Source organism: Sinocyclocheilus grahami, unplaced genomic scaffold (assembly GCF_001515645.1).
Source record: "Sinocyclocheilus grahami isolate Dianchi unplaced genomic scaffold, SAMN03320097.WGS_v1.1 scaffold17.1, whole genome shotgun sequence".
NCBI classification, from domain to species: domain Eukaryota; kingdom Metazoa; phylum Chordata; class Actinopteri; order Cypriniformes; family Cyprinidae; genus Sinocyclocheilus; species Sinocyclocheilus grahami.
Window position 1 is genome coordinate 248,232 of NW_015505196.1, and position 26,429 is coordinate 274,660.

Here is a 26,429-nt window from a genome sequence, read left to right on the forward strand (position 1 = left end):
TGGTGGGGGGGTGGGGGGGCAAAACTTCATCGTTTATTAATATTTGGGGGAAAAAAACTTTTGTCTGCCAAATCAACGTCATGTTGGTGTGGCCAAAATACAGAATACGTATGAAATATAATCTGACCTCTTTATGACAAGGCAGGTTTAGTGTAGACTGTAAAATCTCATGTGGTGCAACTCCCTAAAAATACTTTGAAAATATATATTTTTCAGCTTTTTTTGAAACCACATAGCATTCTTAGACATTTTAAACTTAAAAAAAAAAAATTATAAAAGTTTTTTTTCTCCACAAAATCATATGAAACCACGTGATTTTGATTATTTTAAACTGCATTTATAAAAACTTTTGTCATTGACACGCTTATTCTTTCTCTATTCAAATAAAGATTCACATAGTGGGAAGATCTACATTTATAATTAACATTTGTACGAAAGGTACAGAATATTTGGGGGAAAAAAACTTTTGTCTGCCAAATCAACGTCATGTTGGTGTGGCCAAAATACAGAATACGTATGAAATATAATCTGACCTCTTTATGACAAGGCAGGTTTAGTGTAGACTGTAAAATCTCATGTGGTGCAACTCCCTAAAAATACTTTGAAAATATATATTTTTCAGCTTTTTTTGAAACCACATAGCATTCTTAGACATTTTAAACTTAAAAAAAAAAAATTATAAAAGTTTTTTTTCTCCACAAAATCATATGAAACCACGTGATTTTGATTATTTTAAACTGCATTTATAAAAACTTTGCACTTTTGTCATTGACACGCTTATTCTTTCTCTATTCAAATAAAGATTCACATAGTGGGAAGATCTACATTTATAATTAACATTTGTACGAAAGGTACATTAAAGCAAGAAGGTATGAGGTTAAAATAAATTACATACCAGGATCTTGAGTCTATACAGCAAGGATGAAGCGTCAGCCAGGCATCCATACTCTTTATTAGTAGGGCTATACTTTGGCACGTAGCCGTCTGTGCCAGTACAAAGGAACACTTTCTCTATGCTGCAGGAGAAAGAGTCGCCCAGGTTCTGCACTGGGTCCACCATCACTCGACCGTAGATGTTCGAACCTACAGGGGAACCAATCGGAATAAAGTTTCATTCTCAAGGCAGGAACTGAATGAATTAGTAGTTCAACTATTTTCACCTAAACTAATATTTAAATAAGTATATTATATCACTCTTGGATTCTAGTACCTTCCATGAAGGCAGTGTCCGTGCCCTCTCCAAAGCCCATGGAGCCATCAGACAGCCACATCTCCTTCTTCGACAGCAGGAACATCTGTGTGTTCAAACTGAACTCTGCTGCTACAGGGTCACTCACCTGAGAAACAGCACAAAATAATAAGCATCATGCTTAAATATTCATTGTAACCGTATAGTAGGATCAAAGATCAACACCAAATTTTCAGAATGAAAAAGAGAAACCAACCTGTTGGAAGCGGATGTCCATGTCGAAGGTGAGGGGCTCCCTCGGGTGACACACAGGGGGTATGCTGAACTCTCCGTTAGGTGAAGCAATGCATGGAATCAGCTTCACAGTATAGGTGCCGGAATAGTCCCTCACCTACACACACACATATGATCAGTTTACCTTTTTAATATTCATACAATCTATAGCCTGCATTTACTGTATGATTCCTATGACTGACAGTACCTAAAAGAAACAAAAGGTAGAACACTGGACTTGAACTTACAGCAAAGTCAGAAACGAAGCTCCACTGTTGCATGGGCTGGTTGTAAGTGGGTTCAGTTCTGATCAGGGAAAGAGTGAATGTGAGTCCAGAGTGGTCCGCTGACATTACCATGGAGGACAAAGTGGTTCCTGAAGGCCAATATAAATACCAGACTTTTAAAATTCCAATTAAACTTGACTTAAGAACATGACTTATTTTAGTAATATTTAAAATAATATTTGACAATATTTTGACACAATAAGTATATGTCTTAATAATATAAGAAAAATTGTGTAGTTTGTTTTATCAATAAAAATAAGTAAAATAAGTAATAACAAAAAGATAGAAATATCTTATGCCAGTGTACTGATCAACCAATCAGAGGCCACGCATCGAGAAGCGACATAACCAAGGGAAATGAATCCGTTTGCACTGATGAGGATGAATTTACCATCTGTAGTTTGAAAGGCGTGAGGACACAGGTGTGAAATGCATCTCAATGAGGTAATTTTTGAGACATGAGAAATTAATGGCGACAAAAGTGCGCCAAAACAAATCTGGTCCAAAACGAATCATGTTTACATTTACAAGCGAAGTGAGAAGAGCTCAGACTCAGGGAGTTTATCATTTCCAAAGTAAAGGGTAATTACAAAATATGTTACAAACAGGCCATAAAATGTATTATTAGCATAACTATGATGCTAACAATGAGCCTGTTTGTCACGAGCTGCGGTTACTCAGTTATAATACACAATGAAACATGCAATCAGAATTATTTTGGCCATCCACAGCACAAAGTCTCCAAATCATTTGTTTTCATTTATTTTTTTAATTACCCCTTAAGTGAGATATAGGAATGGAAAAAAAAAGTTTGTTTAATATAATGTCACCACCAGTAAAAGGCAGTAAAGGTTTCTGTCAGGAGGGTAGTGACAGGACGTTTACTGTCAGTAGGGGGCACATTGTACTGTAGCTTATATATTTTCTCTTTGGGACAGAGCAGTGAGAACTGAGTGTGTGTCTGTGTATTTTGGGTTACCTGGATGAGACATGACAAACTGTCCCCTGAATCGAGCCTCAGTCTTGAAATTGACAACAAGACGGCCTTCATCATTTATTCTCATGCTGGTGGGATACATGGCACCTATAAAATAAAAGCACAAATAACAACATCAGACAGGTTATAGTGATTTTCACTGAAGTTTTAGGTGGAGAAAAAGACTGATATATACTGATGTTTTAAAACCTGCATTAATCTGTATTCATGTCTATTTAATTTCACCATTTTGAATTGAGTTTATGATGTATCCCTTGTAGTTAAAGCAGTGTAGTTAAAGTACTACCTTGCAGCTCAGCCTCTGGTGGGCTTCCAATACCATCTTGCCATAAGATGGCAGTGTCATACACAAAGGTGAGCCGCAGCTCAGACTGTAGGTCAAAATGTTGCCAGCCGCCAACCGCAACGGGAGAGTGGAAGACATAGGACACAAACAGAGCCACCCGCAGGGTTACATAGGACTGAACAAGATTCAACACCTACGGACACAGGGAACAGTGAAAAACACATAAAAAAATGTACGTGTAAACTGAATGATTTTAAAAAATGCTGCTTTTGTGTGTTGATGCTGGAAATACACTTTCAAATACTCTTTTAGGATTTTTCAGTCTCTATATGAATATGTTTATGATGAAAATTTGCATATCTCTTTTTTTCTGTAACAAATTGTATGTTTTTAAGATATTTTATATTGTAATAATATTTCACAATATTACTGTTTTTCTAACTAAATCCAGCATAAGAGACTTCTTTTAGAAGCGTTAAAAATTCTTACAGACCCCAACCATTCAAACAGTATAAACTATATATAGAATTTTATAGTTTTTGTTTTTTGTTTTTGTGATGTTACCTTAAAAAAGTTACATTGGCTTAACATATTGATTGATCATAGCTTCGAATGACACATATTCTCGAAATCCTTACCTGTCCATCTGTGCCAATGGATCCTCCACAGTCATTCAGCAGCTCTGACATGTCGTAGTAGCTACTGAACTCCCACAGACATGCCTCCAGGTTAAGATTGCGGTAGAATCGAAGGGAATTGGTGCTACGCATGGCCACGCTGTACTGGTACGGTAAAGTCTCGCCAATAATTTCTGGGTTCTTTGTGGCGTCAGTGATGAAACCATGTGCTGTTTGGATCTCATTGAAATCCAAGAGGTTAGAGCAGCGGTGGTTACCTACTCGTGTGCCATCTGGACTAAGGGTTAGCTCAAAGTTTGAAAGGGGACGTGTGGAGATAACGGGCAGCATGCCTAAGGAAAAAAGTGTGGATATTAATATCCTGGACTTTGTAGACATTTCAGGTAACATTTGCTTACTTAGTACTGAATTGTTTGTTGAGGTGGTCACTTACCATCCATGTGAGGCATAGTAACAGTGAGTTTGATCAAATTGGGGTAGTCGGGGTCATCCGGGCCGGTGTAATGGATTTTAGCAGAGAACGGTTCAGCACCAACTGTGCCAGGTATACGAGGCTGGCACAAGCCTAAGGATGGCAGACAAATTCATTAACTTTTAATCTTAATTCTTTTCCCTTGAATCCCCAAGAAAACAGTAAAACTAACAAACAAACAAAACCCTGTGCTTTGTTGAATTAGTAATTCTTCAAGAATTGAGAACCAAGAGCCTCACCCTCCTCTCGGCTGATGACCACAATAGGGGAACTGAGCTCCAGCCCAGCGTCTCCATTTGCATTGAAGGCTCGGGCAGCACATTGTACGCGGGAACCAGCCTGAAAGTAGATGGAGTCCAATGTGATGGACTTGGTGTTAGTGAAGAAGGTGTTGGTGTCCACTTCTCGCATGGGGCTGGTGACTCCATCCAGTCCGCTAGGGGCACTAACCATCCAGCGGTACTGAGTCATTGTGTCATTGATGTTCTCCACTGAGCAAATGGAGCCAGTCTTGTCAAAGTCAAAGTATTTGGGGTTGCAGGCCTGATGGATACAAGAAAATATCAGAATTACAGATGTTTTTTTTGTTTGTTTTTTTTTTGGAAGAATGAGAGACTAAAACTGCAGATATATTATATCCAGCCGTAATCTTGAATGACAACATTCAATTATTGTTCACTGAGACTGGCGAGGTCACTTCACCTTCTCCATTTGCAAGATGCCACTTTTTGTACATTCCAATATTTTCTTTTTTTTATATGGTAAATGTACAAAAAATAAAATTAATTAATTAATAATAAAAAAATGAAAAGGACAGTGATTAATTGGAATGAACTGACATCTATGGTGTCACTCACCGTAACGCACACAACAGGATAGCCGGTTGGAGGGTGGGGATTGTCCTTGGCCCTAACTGTATCATCATACAGCAGCAAGGACACCACCTGAGGCACTGCTGGGAATGTGACATCAGCCACGCTGTTCATCTCTTCAATGTACACAATAGCCTTATTCATCTACAAAAATGAAGAGAGGAAAAGACAACTATTTAGGCTACCAATCTCATTTTAGGGAAAACAGAGTATGTCAATCCTACAATAACATAAGCAGCAGTAAAAAGACTATCAACTCACTGTGAACCTTACCTTCTGAACCTGAACCTTCACCACTGTGAACTAAGCACTTGACATATTTATGATAAAATGTCAGTTTCACAAAGCATTCTTAAGAATTAAATTATTCTTAACAAAAGTTAAGAATATTTAGTATTCTTAAAAACAACTTTTAATGAATTTGTTGGGTTGTTTAAAATATTTCCGCATTACATCACTGGCTATTACTATTACTAGATGTGCATGCATGCTCTGAAGGGACATTAAACACAGAGAGTGTAAATGAATGCAAGAGACCCCACCAGATTGAGACAGGCTCTTTGAAATGCACAACAGAATGCTAAACTCCTGTCAAGGCTGTCATGACAAAAATAGTGTGTATGCTTATGATTGTTGCTGTACTCTGCTGGCAATGCATAAAGATGGCCTTTAAAGTGTTTTTCAATGAGTTGATGAGCAAGTCTTCTGCAACAACTGCCATATAGTGAAATAACACCAAAGCATGTTGTGTTCTTCTTAGAAAAAATTAATATGTTAAAAATATATTTGAGAACTTCTTGAATTTGTTGTCAAGAATGCTACTTTCGAACATTTTTACTAGTGCTGTCAAACAATTAATCGCATCCAAAATAAAAGTTTTTGTTTACATAATATATGTGTATACTGTGTATATTTATTAAGTATATATAAATACAAACTCGTGCATGCATATATTTAAGAAATAATTTATGTTTGTATATTTATATATAATATAAAGTATAAGAATATAAATATATAAATGCATATACAGTAATGTACAAATCTTCAAAATATATCATGTATGTGTATTTATATATACATAATAAATATACACAGTACACACACATATATTATATAAACAAAAACTTTGGATGCGATTAATCGTTTGATAGCACTCATTTTTTACAAACTTTTCAAAATCTTAAAAAGTTCAATATACAGTAGTAGTATAAATTGTAAAGCTCCGAACACATTTTAAATGTTCAGTCAGAGACTGAACGTGTGACATTTATGTGCAGGCGACCCAAGTTCAAGCACTCTTCTCAATTTCATTTCCTGCCATCTCTCAGACTCTCACTGTCAACAAGATAGCAAAAAGCCCCCCATAATGGCTCTAAGGCCTTGACTGTAAAGGGTTTTGTACATGTTCAGTGGATAACTCTGTTTATAGGTCACTGTGTCTATTGAGGCCCATTTACATCATACAGACTCCTCTGAAAGAGACTGGAGACAGCGATTGGCTCCTGCTGACAGAGGCAGCTGCCGCATGGCTATTTTAGCAAGAGAGTCACGTTAGCGTGTGTCTGTGCGAGTGTGCGATGTGGCGTCTCTGGGGGTATTTTTAGAGATGATGGTCTCTGACCTGTGTCTCAGCCACCATATACTCGTCAGGTTTCATGTGTACTGTGAAAGCCTCACGAATCTCTCTTTGTCCATCATAGAGAACCTGGATCTCCACCACATGCTCTGTCTCACCCTCTTTAAACTCCACATCTGTAAGGACATGCAAACAGAGATATACAGAAAGTGACTGTGTCAATTCTCCACTCCTGGATGTTGCATGTTTTGTTGACCATGGTAAAATAATTTCTGATAATAATATGGCATTTTATGGGATTTATATTTTGTAGCCTTCATGAGTCTTCTGCTGACCTTGAGAAAGGGGATTGTAGTCCTCTCCTGAAGTCGCAGAGCCGTCCTTGGTGTGAATTCTCACCACAGAGACCTTGGAGGTGTCGCCCTGACGCAGGACAGGAATCTTCGCTACAGCAATCTCTCCAGGAAGTTGTGGCTCTCTAACACTGTATTTGATCTCAGCAAACCTGATGATGGACTCTGCAGTGGAAAATTTGTTTTGTTTGCTGTGAGAGAAGCTCATCAAGACCTTTATGCAGATATTTGTCAAGAATAAGGATAAAAAGAATACTTACTATCTTTATGGTCGGTGATGGTGACCAGAGCTTCTTTTTGTTCTCCTACAGCAGCTCCATATAGTGATTTGCTCTTAGGGGTGCCCAAAACCAAGCGGAACTCCTCATCCTCTTCATGAATTGTGTCATCCACTAAAGTCACTACACATGGCTTCTCAATCTCTCCTGTAAACATGCAGATACAAAAGATGAGCAAATCATGAAATTATAGGTGGATGAATGGATGAAAGGATGAGGAACAGGTTGAAAAAAGTAACAGACCTGGTAGGAACACGATGATAGACGCATCAGTATTGGGTCGTTCATCATAGTCCATCATGACCTGCGCAGATCCCTGGCGTGTGTAACAGCGGACTGTGGACCTCTGACTGATGTCACCACTGCGGTACACCATTGCCTTCACTTCTCCATCAGTCTCATCTACCTTGTACTCTGCCTCTCTAAACTGGACTTTGGGCACTGCAGAAAAATCCAGCATTGATTAATTAACCAGTATCACTCAACTAACATGACTGTATTTAGAATTTTTCATTGGCACTAATACACATTTTATCTGCAGTTTGATGTCTTAAAAAAATGGTTGTATTTATTTATTGATTTGTTTTCCTTTACTCACAGTCAGTGAGAGTGTCATTGATGGTGATGACCGTTTTGCTAGGTTCTCCAAGGACTGCGTTCATGGGCATACGCAGCACCAACTCAAATGTCTCTGGTCCCTCCAGCTCTGGCTGGCCAAGATCATCGAGAATAGTCACACGGAACGTTTGCATGGTCACACCTGGAGCAAAGTCCAAGTTACGGCTGATTCCCACATAATCTAGACCCGCTGGGAGGGAGAGAAAAAGGTGGGGGAGAAAAAATCATATGCATGAAAGTTATTTTTTGCCTTTTTTAACTATTTTATTAGGTAAAAATTATATATCAGCAACTGTTGTTTTTGACTGACACTCTTTACCTTCTGCTGAAACAGGGTCACTCTTTCTGGAACGGACTGTGACGGTGGCTGTCTTTGAAAGGTCAGTTCCAGTTCTCCACACTTTCACCTCCACATAACCATCACTCTCATCCACTGTGTATTCGGTCTCTCCAAAATAGAAAGATGGCTCTGTACCGAGAGGAAAGATCAGTCAACTTCCACTCATTTTATTTCATAAGCATTTTTGAAATTTTAAACTCTTGTTATTTTCCAAGTTTAAATAAGATTTGGAATCCGAGATTTTCGATGTGGTCTCAGACTTTTGGACCCTGTAGTACCTTCAGCAAAACAGAAGCCGAGAGGAGGTGCCCTTTCCAGCAGCTAAAATGACATTTAAAGCCATTGTTCTCAGAATTGTTAAGTTGTGTTTCATCTTTCACAGAGATGTTTTGACCCATTAGTGCTTCAGACAAAGATCTGGATCTGCCATCACCCCCATGACAGCACAGGAAACCTACCATTATTTCCAACGTCCTGTCTGAGTGATGAAACAGACAGTTGAGTCTACTCCAGTCAAGATGCACTTGGGTGAGTGTCTATGTCTTTGTGTGTGTTTGGGAAGTCTGGGAGGCTCCCAGAGCGATATCAGCATCAGCTCAGGATAAATGAATGCAGAGGGGAGAGGGCTTTCCAGGGTGGGGGAAGAGGCCGTAAGTTTGAGGGGTCGTACAAAGAAAAAGAGTAGTGACACCTCCATAGACAACAAGTCAGTGACAAAACAAAAAGATTCCAACTCTGGCTGGCATCCAGACCACAAGTCTATTCAACAAAGTTCCCATCCCCCCTGCAAATAGACACAAAAATGCCCTTCCAGACCCACCAAGACGCTGAACTACTACCATATGCACATTAATCTTCACTTCTTTAGTCTAGGCATGTACATACATTATTTACACATAAATATCTTTTGGGCTAATTTCCCAAATTGTGGAGGATGGGACTGTCATTGATGGTGCTGTTTGCAACTATTAGACTGTTTTTATGAGTGAAGAAAACACTCTGAGGATTTATTGAAAATTAAAAGTTAAAAAGGCTATGCTTTAAATGGTGAATTCCTGAATTAATCTTTGAACGTACTGAATTCAAAGATGACTTGTTTGGACTGTGTTTCCTTAGAGTAATGCATATAAATCCTAAATCCTGCATGGACAGGGTGTTTACAAAGCTCTTTCAGGTCCCTCGCTGAGGTTTATGGGTCGTTACAAAGGTCATAGGGGCCTCAATTGTTCTCCTTCAACTTGTTTTGGGTTATCGTGTTACCATGCTGCCAAGGACAACAGTGGTATGACCACAAAGTAAAGATGGATTGTTCTGTGGCTACCTATGGTTTCAAAGCATGTGTAATAAAAGAGCAAGCAAAAGAGGTAAGATGTCAATGTAACCACAGAACATGGAGGATATGTTTTTGTGTCTTTGAGGATGAGTAAGTTGTTTTTAAACTCCAATATCAATCATGAAAGCACTTTGTTGTTTAGAAAAATAAAATGCACAGAATATAGTTAGCCTGGCTTGCACTATTATATGTATATAGACTCAGTCCCAAATACACTAGTGTTGTTACAAAAAAAATCTTATTTCAAATAAATGCTGTTCTTTTAAAATGTCTCTTTATCAAAGAATCCTGAGGGTCCCACAAAAAATATTAAGCAGGTCAACCATTTTCAACTGTGATAAGAAATAATTGAGCACCAAACAGAAAGGATCATGTGACACTGAAGACTTGTATTTTAAAATACATAAAAGTGGAAAACTGTTATTTTAAATTGAGTAAAGTTATTTATATAGTTTTAGCCAACTCACCATCATCACTATCAGCCAAGATTACCACTTTGGCACTGGGGAACTTGGCTCCCACTTGGCCACCCATCGGCATACTGAGGGACACGTTAAAGCTCTCCTCTTCCTCAAAGAGGGAGTCATCAATGATTATGATGCGACACGACTTCTCCCGCTCATCCGTATCAAAACGCAGGACGCTGGTGTGGTCCTCGGGTCTTGTGATGTAGTCTGAATAGGAGAGCACTGTGCTGGGGGTGGTTCCGGTTGCAGTGCCTGTATAGAAGGATTTATTTTTTATACGAACAGACTTCCAAGTACTACAGAATATACACCAGAAGTACAGATGAAGTAAGGTCATGTAAGGTCCTGTAAATTGTAATAGGCAATATTTGAATAATCCTGTCATTAGGTTGTGTGATAATTTTGTAGATCTCACCTTGTTGTGTGTAACAAATAACCATTAGTTCTTGGCTGATGTCTCCTGATCTTCTCACCGGGACTAATAGTTCTCCTATATCCTCTTCTATACGATATTCTGCTTGAGGGAAGAACACTGTGGACTCTAGAAAGAGAGAAATTCCAGTGCTTAAAAGTGAATATTCCATTGTGGTGCACACACTCTGGAAGCAATATGTCTTTTATAGTACATAGACAAAGTAGGAAATCATTAAACATGGCACAGTTACCATCACCAGGATCTACAATCTCCGCAGTGGCTGTATCGGGGTATTCAAGAACAGCCATCACTGGCTCTGAAAGCTGGATTTCGAACATCTCTGAAGTTTCAAACTCTTGGTCTGTGAATATCTTCACCCTCCAGGTGGCTGAAGTCTGGCCAGGATTAAACTGGACCTGTTTCTGAGCTTTGCCGCGGAAGTCTTGGTCCTGTTTTGCTGTACCATCTTTGGTGGCAATGCCTTTAAATGGAAAACACTATTTAGACCTTAAACTACAAACATAATGAGTGAACAGTTTATGATATCTGCTGACTACTTTATAGCTATATACTTTAAGGAACCGTAAAAGGCTGTGGTACTATTGTAATCATAGTTAAAAGGCTGTGAAAATACCAAACACAGAGGGACCAACTTGTAACAGCTGCAAATAAACATTGTTTACTATCTCTTTTATTAGGATTCCAATATTTAATGATCTGTATTTTGTTAAACCTCCACACAAGTCCTGTCATCTTAACATATAGGCCTAAACAAATATTTTGTAACAGAAAACTGGTGATAAAGATTTTGACTTGTAGGGTAACACCATCACTTTGATGAATACTTACTGACAAATGATGTCTCTCCCAAGTATCCCCGGCGTTTGAGGGTGACCTCCAGAAACTTTGCATCCTCATCCACAATGTAGTATTCCCTTTCTAGAGATATCCAGGCCCAGTTTAGACGGAACGGTTGTGGTTTCAGTTTGTTGCCCCCTTTTCAAACAGAGAAAAACACAATTAATTTAATGATGCACAATAATAGTGTGTGTTTGAGCACCTTGAGAACATGCAGTTTGCTAATGATTCATCTCTTTCAAGTTCAGATATGTAAAAAGAAAGAGGAGCCAAAATGAATGTAACTTGATCCTGCGTCCTGCTTGTGGATGTCCTGGGGTGGTTTCATTTTCTATTGACGTTCTCCACCCTTTTTTGTCTTTCCCTCATTACTACTGTAAAATCAATACTCAATATGTTCACACTGCCTTCGTTTTTTACTACTTTTGTTGGTAGCTGAATGAGGTTCAAGAAGATTGAGTCCAACGAGGTGTCAGGTTAATGCCGAAAGCCCATACCATGATAGTGTAAAGAAGGCAGTTGTGGAAAATTGTGGTTGGTACAGATTAACACAAAAGATGGAGAGTTGAAAGAGATGAAAATGGCAGTAGGGATCATAAAAAAGACAGTCTGACCTTTTGTCTCCAAGACTTACATATGTGCTACTCTTACGTGCCACCTCCAGATCCAAGATAAACAAAATAGATATTGTTCTGGTATTTAACTTTTTTTTCTTTTTAATAGATAGAGCTATGGAAATATATTCTAAATTTTAGAATTATTCCAGCTCTTTTCCATCAAATCATACACTCCTCAGTGACTAATTATCATTTTGAGTAATCAGTTTAAAGTATAATCGGATTAGACTCTCTCCATGGACTAAATGATTTAAGCAGTGAGGATCCTGAATCTTGAGTGACTGAAGTAGGATAAAGAGCTGTAATGACTTTGAAAGTATTCTCAATCCCATTTTGCCATAATCCGTGCTACCCCATGACTCTGATTATCTTTAAAGACAAAAGGTTACATTCTTGGACACTATTTCTTGGCTCGAGTTGTTCTGATTTTTTATTTAGTAAGTAATTTTGTAGGCACCGATACATCCCTGTAGATGACAAAAAGTTTGCACTGTTGGTGCGTAACTGAATAAAAATTGAATTTTTAAACGTGAATTCTTGTAAACGCTTTATTTCCAGCTTGCTATTTTGTAGTTATCACTCAAATGGGAGCTGCTCTTTTGATGTGAGCATATGCAGAAGCAACATTGTAGTGCAAATCACAAGATGTGTCAAAAAACATCCGTTTGAAATAGATGTTGTAAGATTGATTTAAATTAATCAATAAAACAGCATCATCATGTCCTCCATTGGCCTTCTTCTTTACCACCCTCTTCTCAGTTTAGGAAACAGCTCATATTGACATGACAGCATTGGTCTTGACCAAGCTCAAGTGTCTGACAGCTCTGCCTAAAAATATAGAACTCATTTATCATTTTTTATATTTACCCTAGATTGCTGAAGAGTCGTTAAACACACTGAAGCTGATTGACATAGAAGATGTGGGGGAGCCTCATTCAAATTAGATGTTTTATCTCCTGTTAAGCTTTCAAAGGAGTGTGAATACAGTGGCACATTACAGATGCACCAACTAAGATCTAACTGCATAGCTGAGCACATTAACAAGTATTAAAAACAAGCCTATTATTAAACATCCCGCAAAGGCACAATGTGAAGAAAAGGAAGCACGTTTCAAAGGCTTAATGGAAGGGGAACCGTATCGTAGCTCAGCCAAGTGCCTCTTTCTTCAGGAGACCAATTTCCCCGGCATACTGCCCAGTTTGAGTATGAACTGATATTGAGCTTAGTGAGGCTGTATCAGAGGATTATCAAACGGACAACATGCAGACTGAAGGCTCTCTTTCAGTTAAGAATACAGCAGTTACCTGTGAGACACGGAGGCCTTATGACATTTCTCTGGCCCTGCATAAGGGCACTTTGTCTGCAAGATTATGGAAAATAGTTTCACTTGCAATGGAGACAATGTCCCTCTATTCTTTAAATTCCATGCATATAAATAATTTGTCATGATTATCCTATATAAAAATATGAACAAATGTTAATAGGTACTGTAAGAACAATTAAACACAAAATAATAATACAATCACAAAGCACAATACTCTGTAAAGAGTGAGTATATATTAGGAATATAATTGACCCAATTTATTAGATGATTGTAATAGTACTTAAGGGGTTTTCATTTTGGAGGTTTTGCCAAAGACCTCATCCCAAAATAAAGACAGCTATACATTTTTAAAGACCAGTTTGTGAGTATGTGATATTATAAAGTTAATATAAATTGTTTAATAAATGATCAAATTATATTAATTGTTTAATAAATTAAAGAAATTAAATGATATTTTATTTGTTATTGTGCTAAAGCCATATTTATGTTTTTTTACCCTCTATTAGAGTAAAGATGAACATTAAAAAAAAATCATATTTCACAATTAATATCATTCTAGTCATTAAACATTGTCTCTTTAGAAAGCAATAATGAAAAAAAAAGTTAATATCAAATTCGTTAGTTATGCATGAGACATTTAATTATATCTTTGGAGTTAATGTTCACAGCCCTAAAAAGTTACTTGGTAAAATCTTTTTGTGATTTTCCAAACTTTCGTAAAAAAAATTACACTTTCTTAACTGTATTGCGTTGTATTAGTCACTGCCTCTGTAGTTTACTGGGTTTTGGAACAGAGCTTATACCGTGCAGTCTAAACAGATGCATTTGCAACTGATGTTTTGATCCACTATCACTAATGTACTGTTATTTCCAGAGTGAATTTAGCCATCAGAGTTGACAGTCACTTGGGGCAATTTCCTAAATAGTTTTATTGCTATGTTTGGAAGGCAGGTGCTGTTTAACAGTGACTGTGGAGCCCACCTCAGTTTTCTGACTGTGCACTTTTTCTTCTCTTTCTCACACCATTTCTTAGTGGTTTTCAGATTCCAAGAGTGGGAACTGACAGCTGTATCCTCACTCCCTGCATTTATCCCCTCCCTTGTTCACCCCTTTTGTCAGCTTTTATCTGTGCATGAGAGCAACAACTGAGGCAGACAGCAGGCACCGTCTGGGTGGCCCAAACCCACTGTCATGGTTCTTTCTGCTTCTTTCTACACTCTAGGGGGATTTGTGTCTACAATGAACAAACAACACAAAAGTGTCTGTCTTGAAGGCAGAATGTTTTCTAATGAGTGTTTCAGACTGTTTTCTCAGAATGTTGTTTTTAGTTCAGTATATGTCATGAGAATTGGAGCAGTGCAATGGCTGTTTTGTGGTGTTACAAAGTATTTCATTTAAGGGTTTCTGATATAAGCTAGAGCGGCAGTAAAGCCCAGTAAGTATCAGCATCACTGAGTGGTGCTAACTCATTTAATGGGTTCAGGCGTCCAGAGGGATGTCTGAAGCTCTTGAGGTATTTATGACTGCAATAATATATAGAAAGAATGCAGGGCTAAGTAATGGTCACAGTCACACTTATTCAAGTTACCAACAGCCTTTTATATTCCAAAAAAAAAAAAAAATGTTGAGAAGACCTGAACCCACAATAATTAAAGCTAACACTCATAGCTTCTGAAAAAAAAAACTTCCTTATGGTAACACTTTAGTATAGGGACCAATTCTCATTATTAACTAGATGCTTATAAGCATGCATATTACTAGCATATTGGCTGTTTATTAGTACTTATAAAGCACATATTTTGCATGACCATATTCTACATCCCTAATCCTACCCAATACCTAAACTCAACAACTACCTTACTAACTATTAATCGAGCAAATTAGGAGTTTATTGAGGCAAAAGTCATAGTTAATTGTTTGTTAATAGCCAGAATTGGACCTTAAAATAAAGTGTAACCTTGACTTTACAACTAACAAGAATAATTTTGTGCACAAAGAAAACAAAAATAATTACTTTTTTCAACAATTCTACTCTTCCATGTCAGTCTCTGCCATGCATTCACGAAAGTACCACAAAAAAAAAAACTTCCTTATGGTAACACTTTAGTATAGGGACCAATTCTCATTATTAACTAGATGCTTATAAGCATGCATATTACTAGCATATTGGCTGTTTATTAGTACTTATAAAGCACATATTTTGCATGACCATATTCTACATCCCTAATCCTACCCAATACCTAAACTCAACAACTACCTTACTAACTATTAATCGAGCAAATTAGGAGTTTATTGAGGCAAAAGTCATAGTTAATTGTTTGTTAATAGCCAGAATTGGACCTTAAAATAAAGTGTAACCTTGACTTTACAACTAACAAGAATAATTTTGTGCACAAAGAAAACAAAAATAATTACTTTTTTCAACAATTCTACTCTTCCATGTCAGTCTCTGCCATGCATTCACGAAAGTACCACAACACAGTTGTGTTGCTGTCTATGTAGGGTCAGAAAGCTCTTGGATTTTATCAAAAATATCTTGATTTGTGTTCCAAAGATGAACGAAGGTCTTACGGGTTTGGAACGACATGAGGGAGAGTAATTAATGACATAATTTTCATTTTTGGGTGAACTATCCCTTTACCAACCATAAGTATGTCTTTGTTTCAAGTTGGCAGTAATAATTTCGCAAGGAATTAATTGGCTTTATTGCTATTATGAAACATTATATAGTTTCTTGTTTTAAGGAATTAGGCACACCAGATGATGGATCAAATTAGGTTTGGTTTGTAGAAAGATTCATGTGTTACATGTAATGACTCTGTGGTAAGTATGGAGTTGGAGTGGATAGTTCTGATAGATCTTCACCTCAGTGCCACAGGTCAATAGATGTATAGAGCCTCAGGCATGGGAGGGAATGCTGGGAGGATATCAACATTCACTGCCAGAGGCATATTGCAAGACTAAACTGGTCTAGTACATCCATATCCTTTTATACTTATAAGAACTAGGGCCATGTTAAGTATCCCAAGCATGAAAATGTATGACCATGCTTCAGAATAGACCCCATCTGATTTCACAAGGTAACATGAAGTCATATTCAAATATTGGTCATATCTTTCTGACCTGAGGAGCTTTGGCCATTTCCTCTGCATCTAATAATGGCGTCTCACAAGCACCAAGCTTGGAAGTCTATGTTAGGCGCCTCATGTAATTCCAGGCATTCCACAGAGGGAATATTTGACAACTGGACACTGGCAGGTACTGTACTTGTCCACGTGACATCTGCGAAAAGCCAGGCACCTGATCCCCAAACTGCAGGGTGATGAATTATGGCATGGTAGACCAGCCACATCCCTTTTGACACCAGTAGCCTAAGTTGTCTGTGGTAGGCAGAGGAAGAGAGATCAAGAGAAAGTACTCTTAGGAAGGAAAGACACCATAGGGTGATCTCAAGGCTCAGATCACAGGAAAAACTCTGCCATCTGTGAGAGATAAGAATAACCCCAGTAACATACATCATATCCTCTAGCAAATATGAGAGTTGCAAGGAGGAAATAGGGCAATGGAGATGTGGCTCCTGTGCTCAGTGTGGTTGTGGCAGCCACTGGCACCAAAGAGCAGTAAATATTTTTTGTGTTTACATGTCTGACACACAGATTAGCTGCAGACGTCTATGAAAAAGAAACCACAAAACTTGAGAGAGACTTTGTAGTCCTGATACTGTATATGTAATGCATCCTTAGAATTTGGCCAGCAGAGCACCTATGATGCCTCACTAGGTTTAGCAACTGAGCCTTTCCCCCTGGCTTTCCACCAATACTCATGTTTGATTATCTTGAGTAATTGCTGGAAGAAAATCCAAACCCAACCTAGCAGTATGATCTTCTCCATCTTCTATAGCTCAAAAGATGAACTAGGCAAGGGGAAGCCCCAGGGTTTTCAGAATATCCTGTAATGGCTTTGAGTTTCAGCCAGGCATAGAGAGATCTTTGAAAGGAGATCTGTTAACAGATCTTTGCTCCTTGACACACAAATCTCTTTCTGCAATGACTTCTACACTCGGGTCAGTGTAGCTGGTGCCACAAATCTCAGAGGAAATGCATTCCACCATCTAACAAATTATCATATAACATTGCTTTGGATTTTGGATTGTAATTTCTGTTATGAAACCTAAGCTTGTACTTTATAGAAGTATGTTTTATGTGAACACTGACAGCAGATGGAAGTTAAACTATTAAGTTTGTTTATAGGCTAATACATGAATTATATGGTTGGTAACTTGCCAGTATCTAATTATACAAAGCCTGGTGAATTCAAAGTGTATTTGTTCAGTTGAAATCTGTAGGCTGTTTGAAATTCATTCTGATCTTATTACACTTACATAGCAAGTAGATGGTAGGAATTGTTTAAAAATTATATAGATTCATAAGCTTTACTTCAAATGGTGGATGGGCATCTAAATTAAGTCCTTTGTGGTTTAGCTTAGCCAATTGGGTGGAAATGTAACAAAGTTAAAATAAATCAAATCAAATGACCTGTGTACTGTAGGTATGTTTTCCAACAGCAACCGGTTACTTTATAGAAAGAATTGAACAGCAATTGAAATATTACCATCTGGCTCACACTGCACATAACTCTCATATTATGGCTAGCATTCTGCTGGTATCCATAACAGCAATTCCCTCTTCACACCTCTTGTTCACTACTTCTGGCCTTAGAAACTCTGATCCATACATGGATGTGTGTGTTAGTGTATCCTTGTAGCATGCAAGCTATTGTGCCTGTGAATAGCTCAGTTTCCTTTTTCGTAGTTTGTGTGCAAACATGTTTTTTGATGGTTTCTCAAAATAATTAGAAAGGTAAAAATAGATTAATTTTAAAATTACTATTATTTATTTATAGCTTTAGGTACTCTGTAACCCCACACATAAATATTGTAAAGTCAGTCTTAACAGAAGGTGAGAGTTACTTTGAGAAATGTATATGTAATGCCTCCAGCTAGGATGTAAACCTATTCCATTCCTATCCATTAGCTACTTTATAGTCTATATGAATTTTAGACATCATAGTGTGTCAATCTGAAGTTTGTAAAAATGTACTCAAAAATTAATACTGTTTGTAAGTTCCAGATTCTTTTGGGTCCATGTCTGAATGGTATTGTTGGTTACACTTTACTTGAAGGGGTGTGCATAAGACTGACATGACACCTTCATAATCATGACATGACACATGTCATGAATAGGAAGGAGGTTTTATGCACGTTTATGACAACTGTCATTAAGTGTCATTCGCTCAGTTATGTCATTTTTAATGCAAATATGACATTATTTGACCTAACCCTACCCCTACCCTTACCCCTAACCATAGGCCATAACAAAGACATCTCAAACAATGTCATCTTTGAATTTAAAATTACATATCTGTGCGAATGACACTTAATGACAGTTGTCATAAACGTGCATAAAACCTCCTTCCTATTCATGACATGTGTCATGTCATGATTATGAAGGTGTCATGTCAGTCTTATGCACACCCCTTCAAGTAAAGTGTTACCGTATTGTTTCTATTATCTTGGCTAGCTCTCTGAAAATGTGTATCTTTCTTGGCTCTTATAGCAGTGACTGCCTCCAGCTGAAATGTTGCCAAAAAAGATGCAGTGCCAGACCAGTAGTGCATGCTCCAGTTCCTACGCAGTTAATGTGCCATCAGTTAAACTACTAACAAGAAAATGTCTGCTCCTTTTAAGTTTACAATTAAGGATTTCATAAAGATACACAACCTTGTTTGTGCTGATCATATGAATTAACATAGGATATAAGTAAAAAAATGAATCCTGGATTTAAAAAAAAAAAAATACAGCCTTGCTTAAGGTTACTGGGAAATGCTTAGACATTCAGTTAAGATCCTCACTCCACATTAGACAAATGCTATTATTTACTCACCACCAAAGCTCTACCAACGTGTCCAGGCTCATCCAAGTTGAAAAAGATTCTTTGATTAATCATTGTTTCCTATTTCATGTCTGAATGTGTGTTTGTGTGTGTCATGACGAGGTGGCATACAGTCTGATTTCCAAGCCTGACAGTTAAACTCAGAAAGTGTTGGCATTTTGACCACATAAAATTAAGAAGGACGGAAGCATCAAACATTGGTTAATACTGACTCTGACAAAGAAATACTCTGCTAATTATAAACCAACCTAGAAAAGTCCCCTTCAGCAAAATTTATTTAAATGAACAACTGAAAGCTTTGAAATTCCTACAGCAGCTTTAGTGACACATGACACTTCCAGTTAATAAGAGGGGAAAGGAAGAGACATTCTTACCATTGTCTTCCACTGTGAAGTAGAATATGTCACTTGTGGCATTGGACCCATCAAGAAGCACATAGCAAATCTTCATGTCATCAATATCAGCTAATAAGGAGAAAGGATAGAGTATGAGTTTGAAATGACTAAATCTTAAATAACAGTGACAGGTTTTGCATAATATATTTCAGAAACAAAAGGGTAAATTAGAATAACTTACCCTGTGAAAATGATTTGATGCTATCATTACCCAAAGCATAATTCATGATAAAGCCATGAAGAGGGGTCTTAGTTACAACATACTTAAGCACTTTGTTTGGGCTGTCTCTGTCCTCAGCCTTTAGAGCTTTGCTGGTAATCAAAAATCCAAGGTGCCCAGTATGAAGAACCCTAAGAGTGGGTGCTGCTTTGTTTACAATGATTTGAGGCACCCCATTGTCCACCGTGGTGATATGAATGGTCATCACCTGAGGCTTACGAGTTTCATATACAGTATTAGGGAAAACATAAAATTCAGTGTGAGTCCCATCAGTAACTGTGAAAGAAAAGCTGTCTTCATTTGTCTCTGTGCTATCATGCCTGTAAGTTATAAGGTTTTCATTTAGGTCCTGCTTGGTAAATGATGAAATGACTTGCGTTCCATTGAACAGAAGCTGACCATGAACTGGCACTTGAGTCACTACAAATCTCAGCAGGTTGTCTGGTGTGTCACGGTCCTCCACTGTCAATTCAAAGGGCGTGATCAGCTTGGTTTCTCCCTCCCCCAACACCAACATGTTGATCGTCAAGACTGGCTTCTTGTTGTCCACATCTGTAATGGATACACGGAAGGTGCGGAAGACAGGGTTGTAGCCATCTGTCACCTCAAACTCAAAGCTGTCCATCTTCACTTCATCATCAGATGTATGGATATAGTAGATCTTGTTGCCAGCTAGCTGCAGCTGAGTGAAGGTGGAGATGGGCACCCCTGGGTGATCGGTACTTTCAAGATGGCCCCTGCTAGGAGCACGGGTGATGCTGAAACTTAGATATTCATCTGGACTGTTGATGTCAGTTGTGCTGAGAAGGTCTGTGGTCAAGGTGACCTTACCTTCCTCTTTGAGGGTCACACCCTTGTTGATAACATCAGGAAAAACCATATCCATGCTGCCAATATTAATGTAGAAGTAGCGATCAATGAGGGGATTGATTCCATCGGTTATGTCAAACTTTAGCAGGTCACGAACACCCTCCTGGCCTGTGTGAACATACTGAATCAACTGTTTGTCAAGTTCATCTTGAGTGAAATTCATTCCAATACTAATATTGCCAATGACAAGTCCATGTTTGGTTATTCTCTGAAGATAGCCTTGGCCAGGGCCGTAGCGGACAATGTAAGTAAGCTCTTTGTCTTCAGAATCCAGATCTGTGGCCTTCAGGACTCTGTTACTTATTACTTTGGTTTCTCCAATTTCTACTTCCAGGCCATCATTGATGGCCATTCTTGGGGTTTCATCATCAACAGGAATGACTATTATAAAGACTTTCTCCTCAACAGTGTGCTTCCCATCAGTGAGTCGAATTTCAAAACTGTCTTCCTTGGTTTCAGAGTCATCATGCTCATAAACAATATTGGATGCCTCCTTGATCTGCTCTAAGGTAAATTTCACCACTGGAAGTGTTCCAGTGCTCAACTGCTGAACTATGTTTCCATGTTTTGGGTTTTTAAGTATTTCAAAAAATAATTTGTCATTTGGGATGTCTGCATCAGCAGCATTCAAAATAGGACTGTCAATAACCAAGCTCATCCCCTCCATGACAACAAACTCACGAATGAAAATCTCTGGCTTTTCGTCATTGGCTGGGATGATGACAATGGGGAAAAAGTGTCTTTCTGAAAAGTTAATGCCATCGGAGCAGCGGAAAGTTAATCTGTCTTCTACTGGCTCCACACCCTTGTGAATGCTTTGGACATAATAGATATGACCTAGACCAACATCTCTAATGGTGAATGCGGTGATGGCAGTGCCTGCTCTGGATTTTTCAGAACCAGGAGCTGGGGAGATGTTCTCCACATAGCCAGATGTGGACTGAGCGATAATAGTACACAATATATCATCATTATCAGTGTCAATGTCCTCAGCTTGAATGTGCTCTAATGTGATAACATTTTTTTCACCCTCAACTACTACAAACTGGCTGCCAACATTAACTATAGGTGGAATGCTGTCTACAGGGAGAATGGTGATGTGGACACGGACCCCTTGGACTTTGTTGCCACCAACAACCCATTCATCTGACATGTCAGATATGGTAAGATTGAAGGAATCATGCTCTTTAATGGGACCAATTTCACCACTAGTGTGAACATAGACGACCGCACCATTGATTATGTCTTGCTGAGTGAAGCGCTCAGCTGGAGCTCCATTCACCATTATTTCTCCAAGCCTAGGAGGCTCCTCAACTATGAAAGTCAGCATGAGGTCATCTGTGTCTTCATCATGACCCTGGATGACATTATTTGTGATTTCTGTTGCGCCATTCTCAAGTACATCAATGGACGCGCCTAACAAACCAGCCGGTAACATAATTTTTGGAGTTTCATCATCGACTGGCTTGATGCTGATCTTGACAACAATGGGGACTTCATGGAAGCCATCACTAATGTCCAGCATAATGACATCGTGAAGAGATTCTTCACCACTGTGAATGTAGGCCAGTCGGCTGTTTTCAATGTCCTCCAACACAAATGTTTGGTCATTAGACATGTCGATTCCTAAATATTGCAGCTGCCCAAACCTGGGAATCTGGGTCACTGTAAATTTAATGTTCTCGTCCTCAGTGTCCTGGTCAGAGGCATTCAGTTCATTTTTGGTTATTATATAAGTATTTCGCTCCAGAACAGTGAAACCAGTGTTAGTAATTACAGGGGGTTTGTTGTCAACAGGCTGTAAAAAGATTGTAAACAATCCATCAACTGAATTACTAGCAGTGTCCTCCACGCTGAATGTAAACTGGACAACTTTGGGAGTAATACCAAGCTCTTGGTCTGGGGGTTTGTATGCCACTTTGTGGTGGTTGACCTGAGCTTGCGTAAACTCACTGATTGTGATGTCAGGGCTATCAGTCAGCACAATGGCACCAAGAGGAACAGGGTTGTTTTCATCTGTGTCAGTAGGAGGTTTGATGATGGTGTACTTAAGATCCCTGTCATCACAGTCCAGATCTGTGTATCGTAAATATTTTTTCTTGAAAAATGTCAGCTCGTATTCTTTGACTTCCATGTGTAATGTGGTGCCAGGGTAAAGTTCTGGAGGAATGTCATCCACTGGATGTATTTTAATGGTGAATGTGTGTTCTCCTGATTGATTTGGTGGGTCATTGTCATCCTGGACTCTAAAGATAAACTGGTCAATCACAGTTGTGGTACTATGAGGTCCTTTGTGACGATAGAACAGCTTCCCATCCAGAATATCCTGCTGAAACCATTCTGTCACCACCTGTTCAAACATTTCATCTGTTGCACTAAATTTCCATGCAGATGGATCTGGAGGAGGTTCCACCTGCTTGAGGAGTAGCTCACCGATGTCTGAGTATGGCTCATCTAGTATGAATTTAATTGTTGAATCCTCTGAGTCAATGTCTGTGGCACTCAGGATAAAAGGGGAGATTTGCATCACTTCATTCTTGAAAAGCACAATACCAGTGTTTGCATTTATAATAGGGGGTTCATCATCAGTGGGGGCAATTGTGATTGGGAATAAAAACTCTACTTCATTACTGCCATCAGTCATTCTGAATATAATATTGTCACTGTAGGTGTCACTTCCATCATGCTGGTACACAACAATGCCAGCATCTAGATCAGCTGGTGTGAAAAATTTTCTTTGAGACCCTAGCACTGTCAGCTCTCCATGTTTTAAGCCATCAACAACTGTAATCTTCACATCATCAAGATTATCCTCGTCACTGATCTCTAAATTTTGTAAGCTGAATAGTGGTCTTGATTGGCCCTCAAAAAGCAGCTGTCCTGTGTTTTTGGTTACCACTGGAGCTAAAGTGTTCATTGGCTTCACAACAATCATGAATGCAAAAGGATCAGAAACAGCACCGTCATTGTCAACGATTTCAAATTCAATCTGGAAAATTCTTTCTACGTCTGAATCCTCAGAGGGAGGCTTGTAAGCGATTTTCAGGTCTTTAACATCTCTCTGATGGAAAGACGTGATTGGCTGGTTTTGATCATCTGTGCTGATAATATAGCCCTGCTGATAGCCCAGGGGAGATGTTATGTTAAAGATTAATTCATCAGAATCTGTTTCAATATCCTCAGCTGCCAGCATATCTGAAGTAATGGCTGTCATCACAAATTGGTCAATCTCCATCATCATCATAGATATAAAGCTAGGCTTTGGTGGTGTATTTTCAGTGCCCTCTTTGATTCTAACCATTATCTGGAAATGTTCCTGTTGAATAGTATTGCCATCATTATCTTGTACTTCCACTAGCATTGGAATATAGTCTCTGTTCGGAGAGTTGGTGGTTGCAGTGTGTTGATACTGAATTCCCTTCTTGACAAAATCATCGCAATTAATCATCTGACCATTAACGGAGTTATCAGTAAGACTACCATACCTGGGAAGTTTGCCTGCACCAACCAGCGTGGTCACCTTACATGTAGTGACACCATCTTCAAACGCAAACTCCAAAGTTTTCTTGTCAATTGGGTTGCTCAGCCCATTTAGCTTGTCCACAACCAGAGGCATGTTACGAGTGACAACCTCCAGTTGCTGAAAGACCACTTCTACTTCAAGAATGAAAGGAACCACCACTGTGTCTGTGTGGGAGTCATACCTCAGCTGCAGTTTTATGTGGTCTTTGCTTGGACTCCGCGAACCAAAGTGAGTATATTTTACCTCTTCTGCTCCAAAGGCGCAGGGGAACTTCTTGGGTGTAAGCATTCCAGGTCTCTGGGCCAGTGGGTCATTGTCCAGGACTGTAACGTGACAGCGGTCTCCTGCGTGCACTTCAGTCACAAGGTCATTGATAGGGTCCAGATAAATGGAGCGTCCAAAGGGAACCCTAATCCCATTGTTGGCTACCAATATTGTCTCAGCAGTAGGTCCAGGTCGGTGCCTATGGCGGAAAGCTGCGTCGAAAGGGTCTGCATCCACTTTAGAGAGACAACATCCTAATGAAATCAATATAAACAGGCACTTCATAGTTGCTCCTGCTGCACTCAGCCTTCCTCTTTGCAGACAACCAGCCATATTATTTGGCTATTTTATAGCTAGTTGCACTGCATGAACTTGTAAAAATAGATGCACTGCAGTGTCCAAGCAAGATTTGGGATGATTCCCTTGATTTCTCAAGGCTTGGTTTTGATCTCACTGCTACGTTTCCCCCTCTCTCTGTCCTTACACACAGCACAAGAGCAGCTAACCTACTGAAGCACTGCAGGTAATACTTAACAAGTGAGATAGTGACAGCACAAAGCTCCACCCTCAGTCCAACCACTCCCACGGCTAATTTAAGGCAGCACATTGGACAGCCCCCCAAAGTGTTGAATTCACTCTAGCCCTTCCTTTCTTTTACTCCTTTCTTACCCACTGAAGGCAAAAAAGTTCATATTAAGACCAGAAAGGAAATAATTTGGTAACACTTTAGTATAGGGGCCAATGCTCACTATTAAATGGTTGCTTATTAGCATACTAATATATTGGCTGTTTATTAGTACTTATAAAGCACATATTCTGCATGACCATGTTCTACATCCCTATTCCTACTCGATGCCTATGCAAATTATGAGTTTATTGAGGCAAAATCATAGTTAATGGTTTGTTAATAATGAGAATTGGACATTAAAATAAAGTGTGACCAATAGTTTTGCAATAGAAATAAAAAAGAAAGAAAATATATAAACCAAGATAAGACTGTTGGGAAATTCTGAAGTCCCTATTGATGTGGCCACTGATTTGTGATATGTGTGACAAATGCTTCAAGGAATATGTGGTTGCCCAGGATTTTTTTCTCCCCTCATGGTTTAAGAAAAATTTGTCAGGACAGCTGATGTTCAACTTTTTATTTGTGAAGATTTCTTTTTTTTTAAAGTAGTATTTTAGTTTATCTTGCCAAAATAACTACAGATATAGCTGAATAGTAGCAACAGCGCCTTCTGTTGGAGTGATAGAGACAAAAAAATTTAATATTGGCAATTTGGCATCTCATAAATGATATTAATGTATAAGAAAAATGTTAACAAAAAACTATGTTATATGTTTCCATAACTGATTTAAATATTTGTGTATGTTTAAATCAATTATTATTAATTGATGTGCTTTTGTTTTTTTTCTAACACTTTACAGATTTTGTTTTCAGTCAATAATTTCATGCTGTGTTTGAATGAAATTATGTGTTTATTGAGTTACTCACGTGCTTGTAACTTGGGGGGTCACCTCATGGGGCAGTTGAAAGGTCAAGTCACACAATACTCATTCCAGTTGGTTAAACAGGTGGACAGAGGCCCCTTTATTGTAATAAAATAATAAAACAAGGGTTGCTCCCTAAATATTTAATAACTCTTGAACTCAACAAAAGTTTTTTCTTCCTAATTTATTTTCCTTAGTTCTTCCAGTTACACAAGCATCCATGTAAATAATCAGCAGAGCTAAGCTGTTGAAAGGTATATGTAGGCACATTTCCTAATGACACTTTATTTGCCAACCATAAGTGTAGTTTGACATATGGCTTGAATCACAGTGATCCTAATGGGCGTGATGTCCTGCTGCCTTCCTAAAAAATCCTCTCATATAATTGTATTTCTAGAGAGTCCAAATATATCTTTTGTGATTGCAGTCACTGGGGATGGGATTTTAAATGCGTCCACCGGATGATGATGGAAATCCCCCATGGCTGTCTGGAGTACATAGAGTTTATCCCATAATGTGACA

The 26,429-nt window shown here is 38.6% G+C and overlaps 1 protein-coding gene across 1 annotated transcript in view; it reads right to left on the reverse strand.

Annotated features, from left to right (window-relative positions):
- Positions 1-24,749, reverse strand: part of frem3 (Fras1 related extracellular matrix 3) — a 26,819-nt gene extending 2,070 nt beyond the window's left edge. The window contains exons 1-22 of the mRNA XM_016231889.1: positions 19,721-24,749; positions 19,519-19,608; positions 11,244-11,390; positions 10,645-10,875; positions 10,395-10,520; positions 9,980-10,231; positions 8,159-8,308; positions 7,820-8,029; positions 7,465-7,662; positions 7,204-7,368; positions 6,926-7,108; positions 6,636-6,766; positions 5,000-5,158; positions 4,382-4,685; positions 4,104-4,235; positions 3,671-4,002; positions 3,033-3,225; positions 2,729-2,833; positions 1,711-1,838; positions 1,446-1,580; positions 1,211-1,337; positions 896-1,083 (exon numbers count right to left, since the gene is read on the reverse strand). Coding sequence (XP_016087375.1) covers positions 896-1,083; positions 1,211-1,337; positions 1,446-1,580; positions 1,711-1,838; positions 2,729-2,833; positions 3,033-3,225; positions 3,671-4,002; positions 4,104-4,235; positions 4,382-4,685; positions 5,000-5,158; positions 6,636-6,766; positions 6,926-7,108; positions 7,204-7,368; positions 7,465-7,662; positions 7,820-8,029; positions 8,159-8,308; positions 9,980-10,231; positions 10,395-10,520; positions 10,645-10,875; positions 11,244-11,390; positions 19,519-19,608; positions 19,721-24,749 — 8,715 coding nt within the window. The remainder of the gene's footprint in view (positions 1-895; positions 1,084-1,210; positions 1,338-1,445; positions 1,581-1,710; positions 1,839-2,728; positions 2,834-3,032; positions 3,226-3,670; positions 4,003-4,103; positions 4,236-4,381; positions 4,686-4,999; positions 5,159-6,635; positions 6,767-6,925; positions 7,109-7,203; positions 7,369-7,464; positions 7,663-7,819; positions 8,030-8,158; positions 8,309-9,979; positions 10,232-10,394; positions 10,521-10,644; positions 10,876-11,243; positions 11,391-19,518; positions 19,609-19,720) is intronic.
- Positions 24,750-26,429: the final 1,680 nt, after the last annotated feature.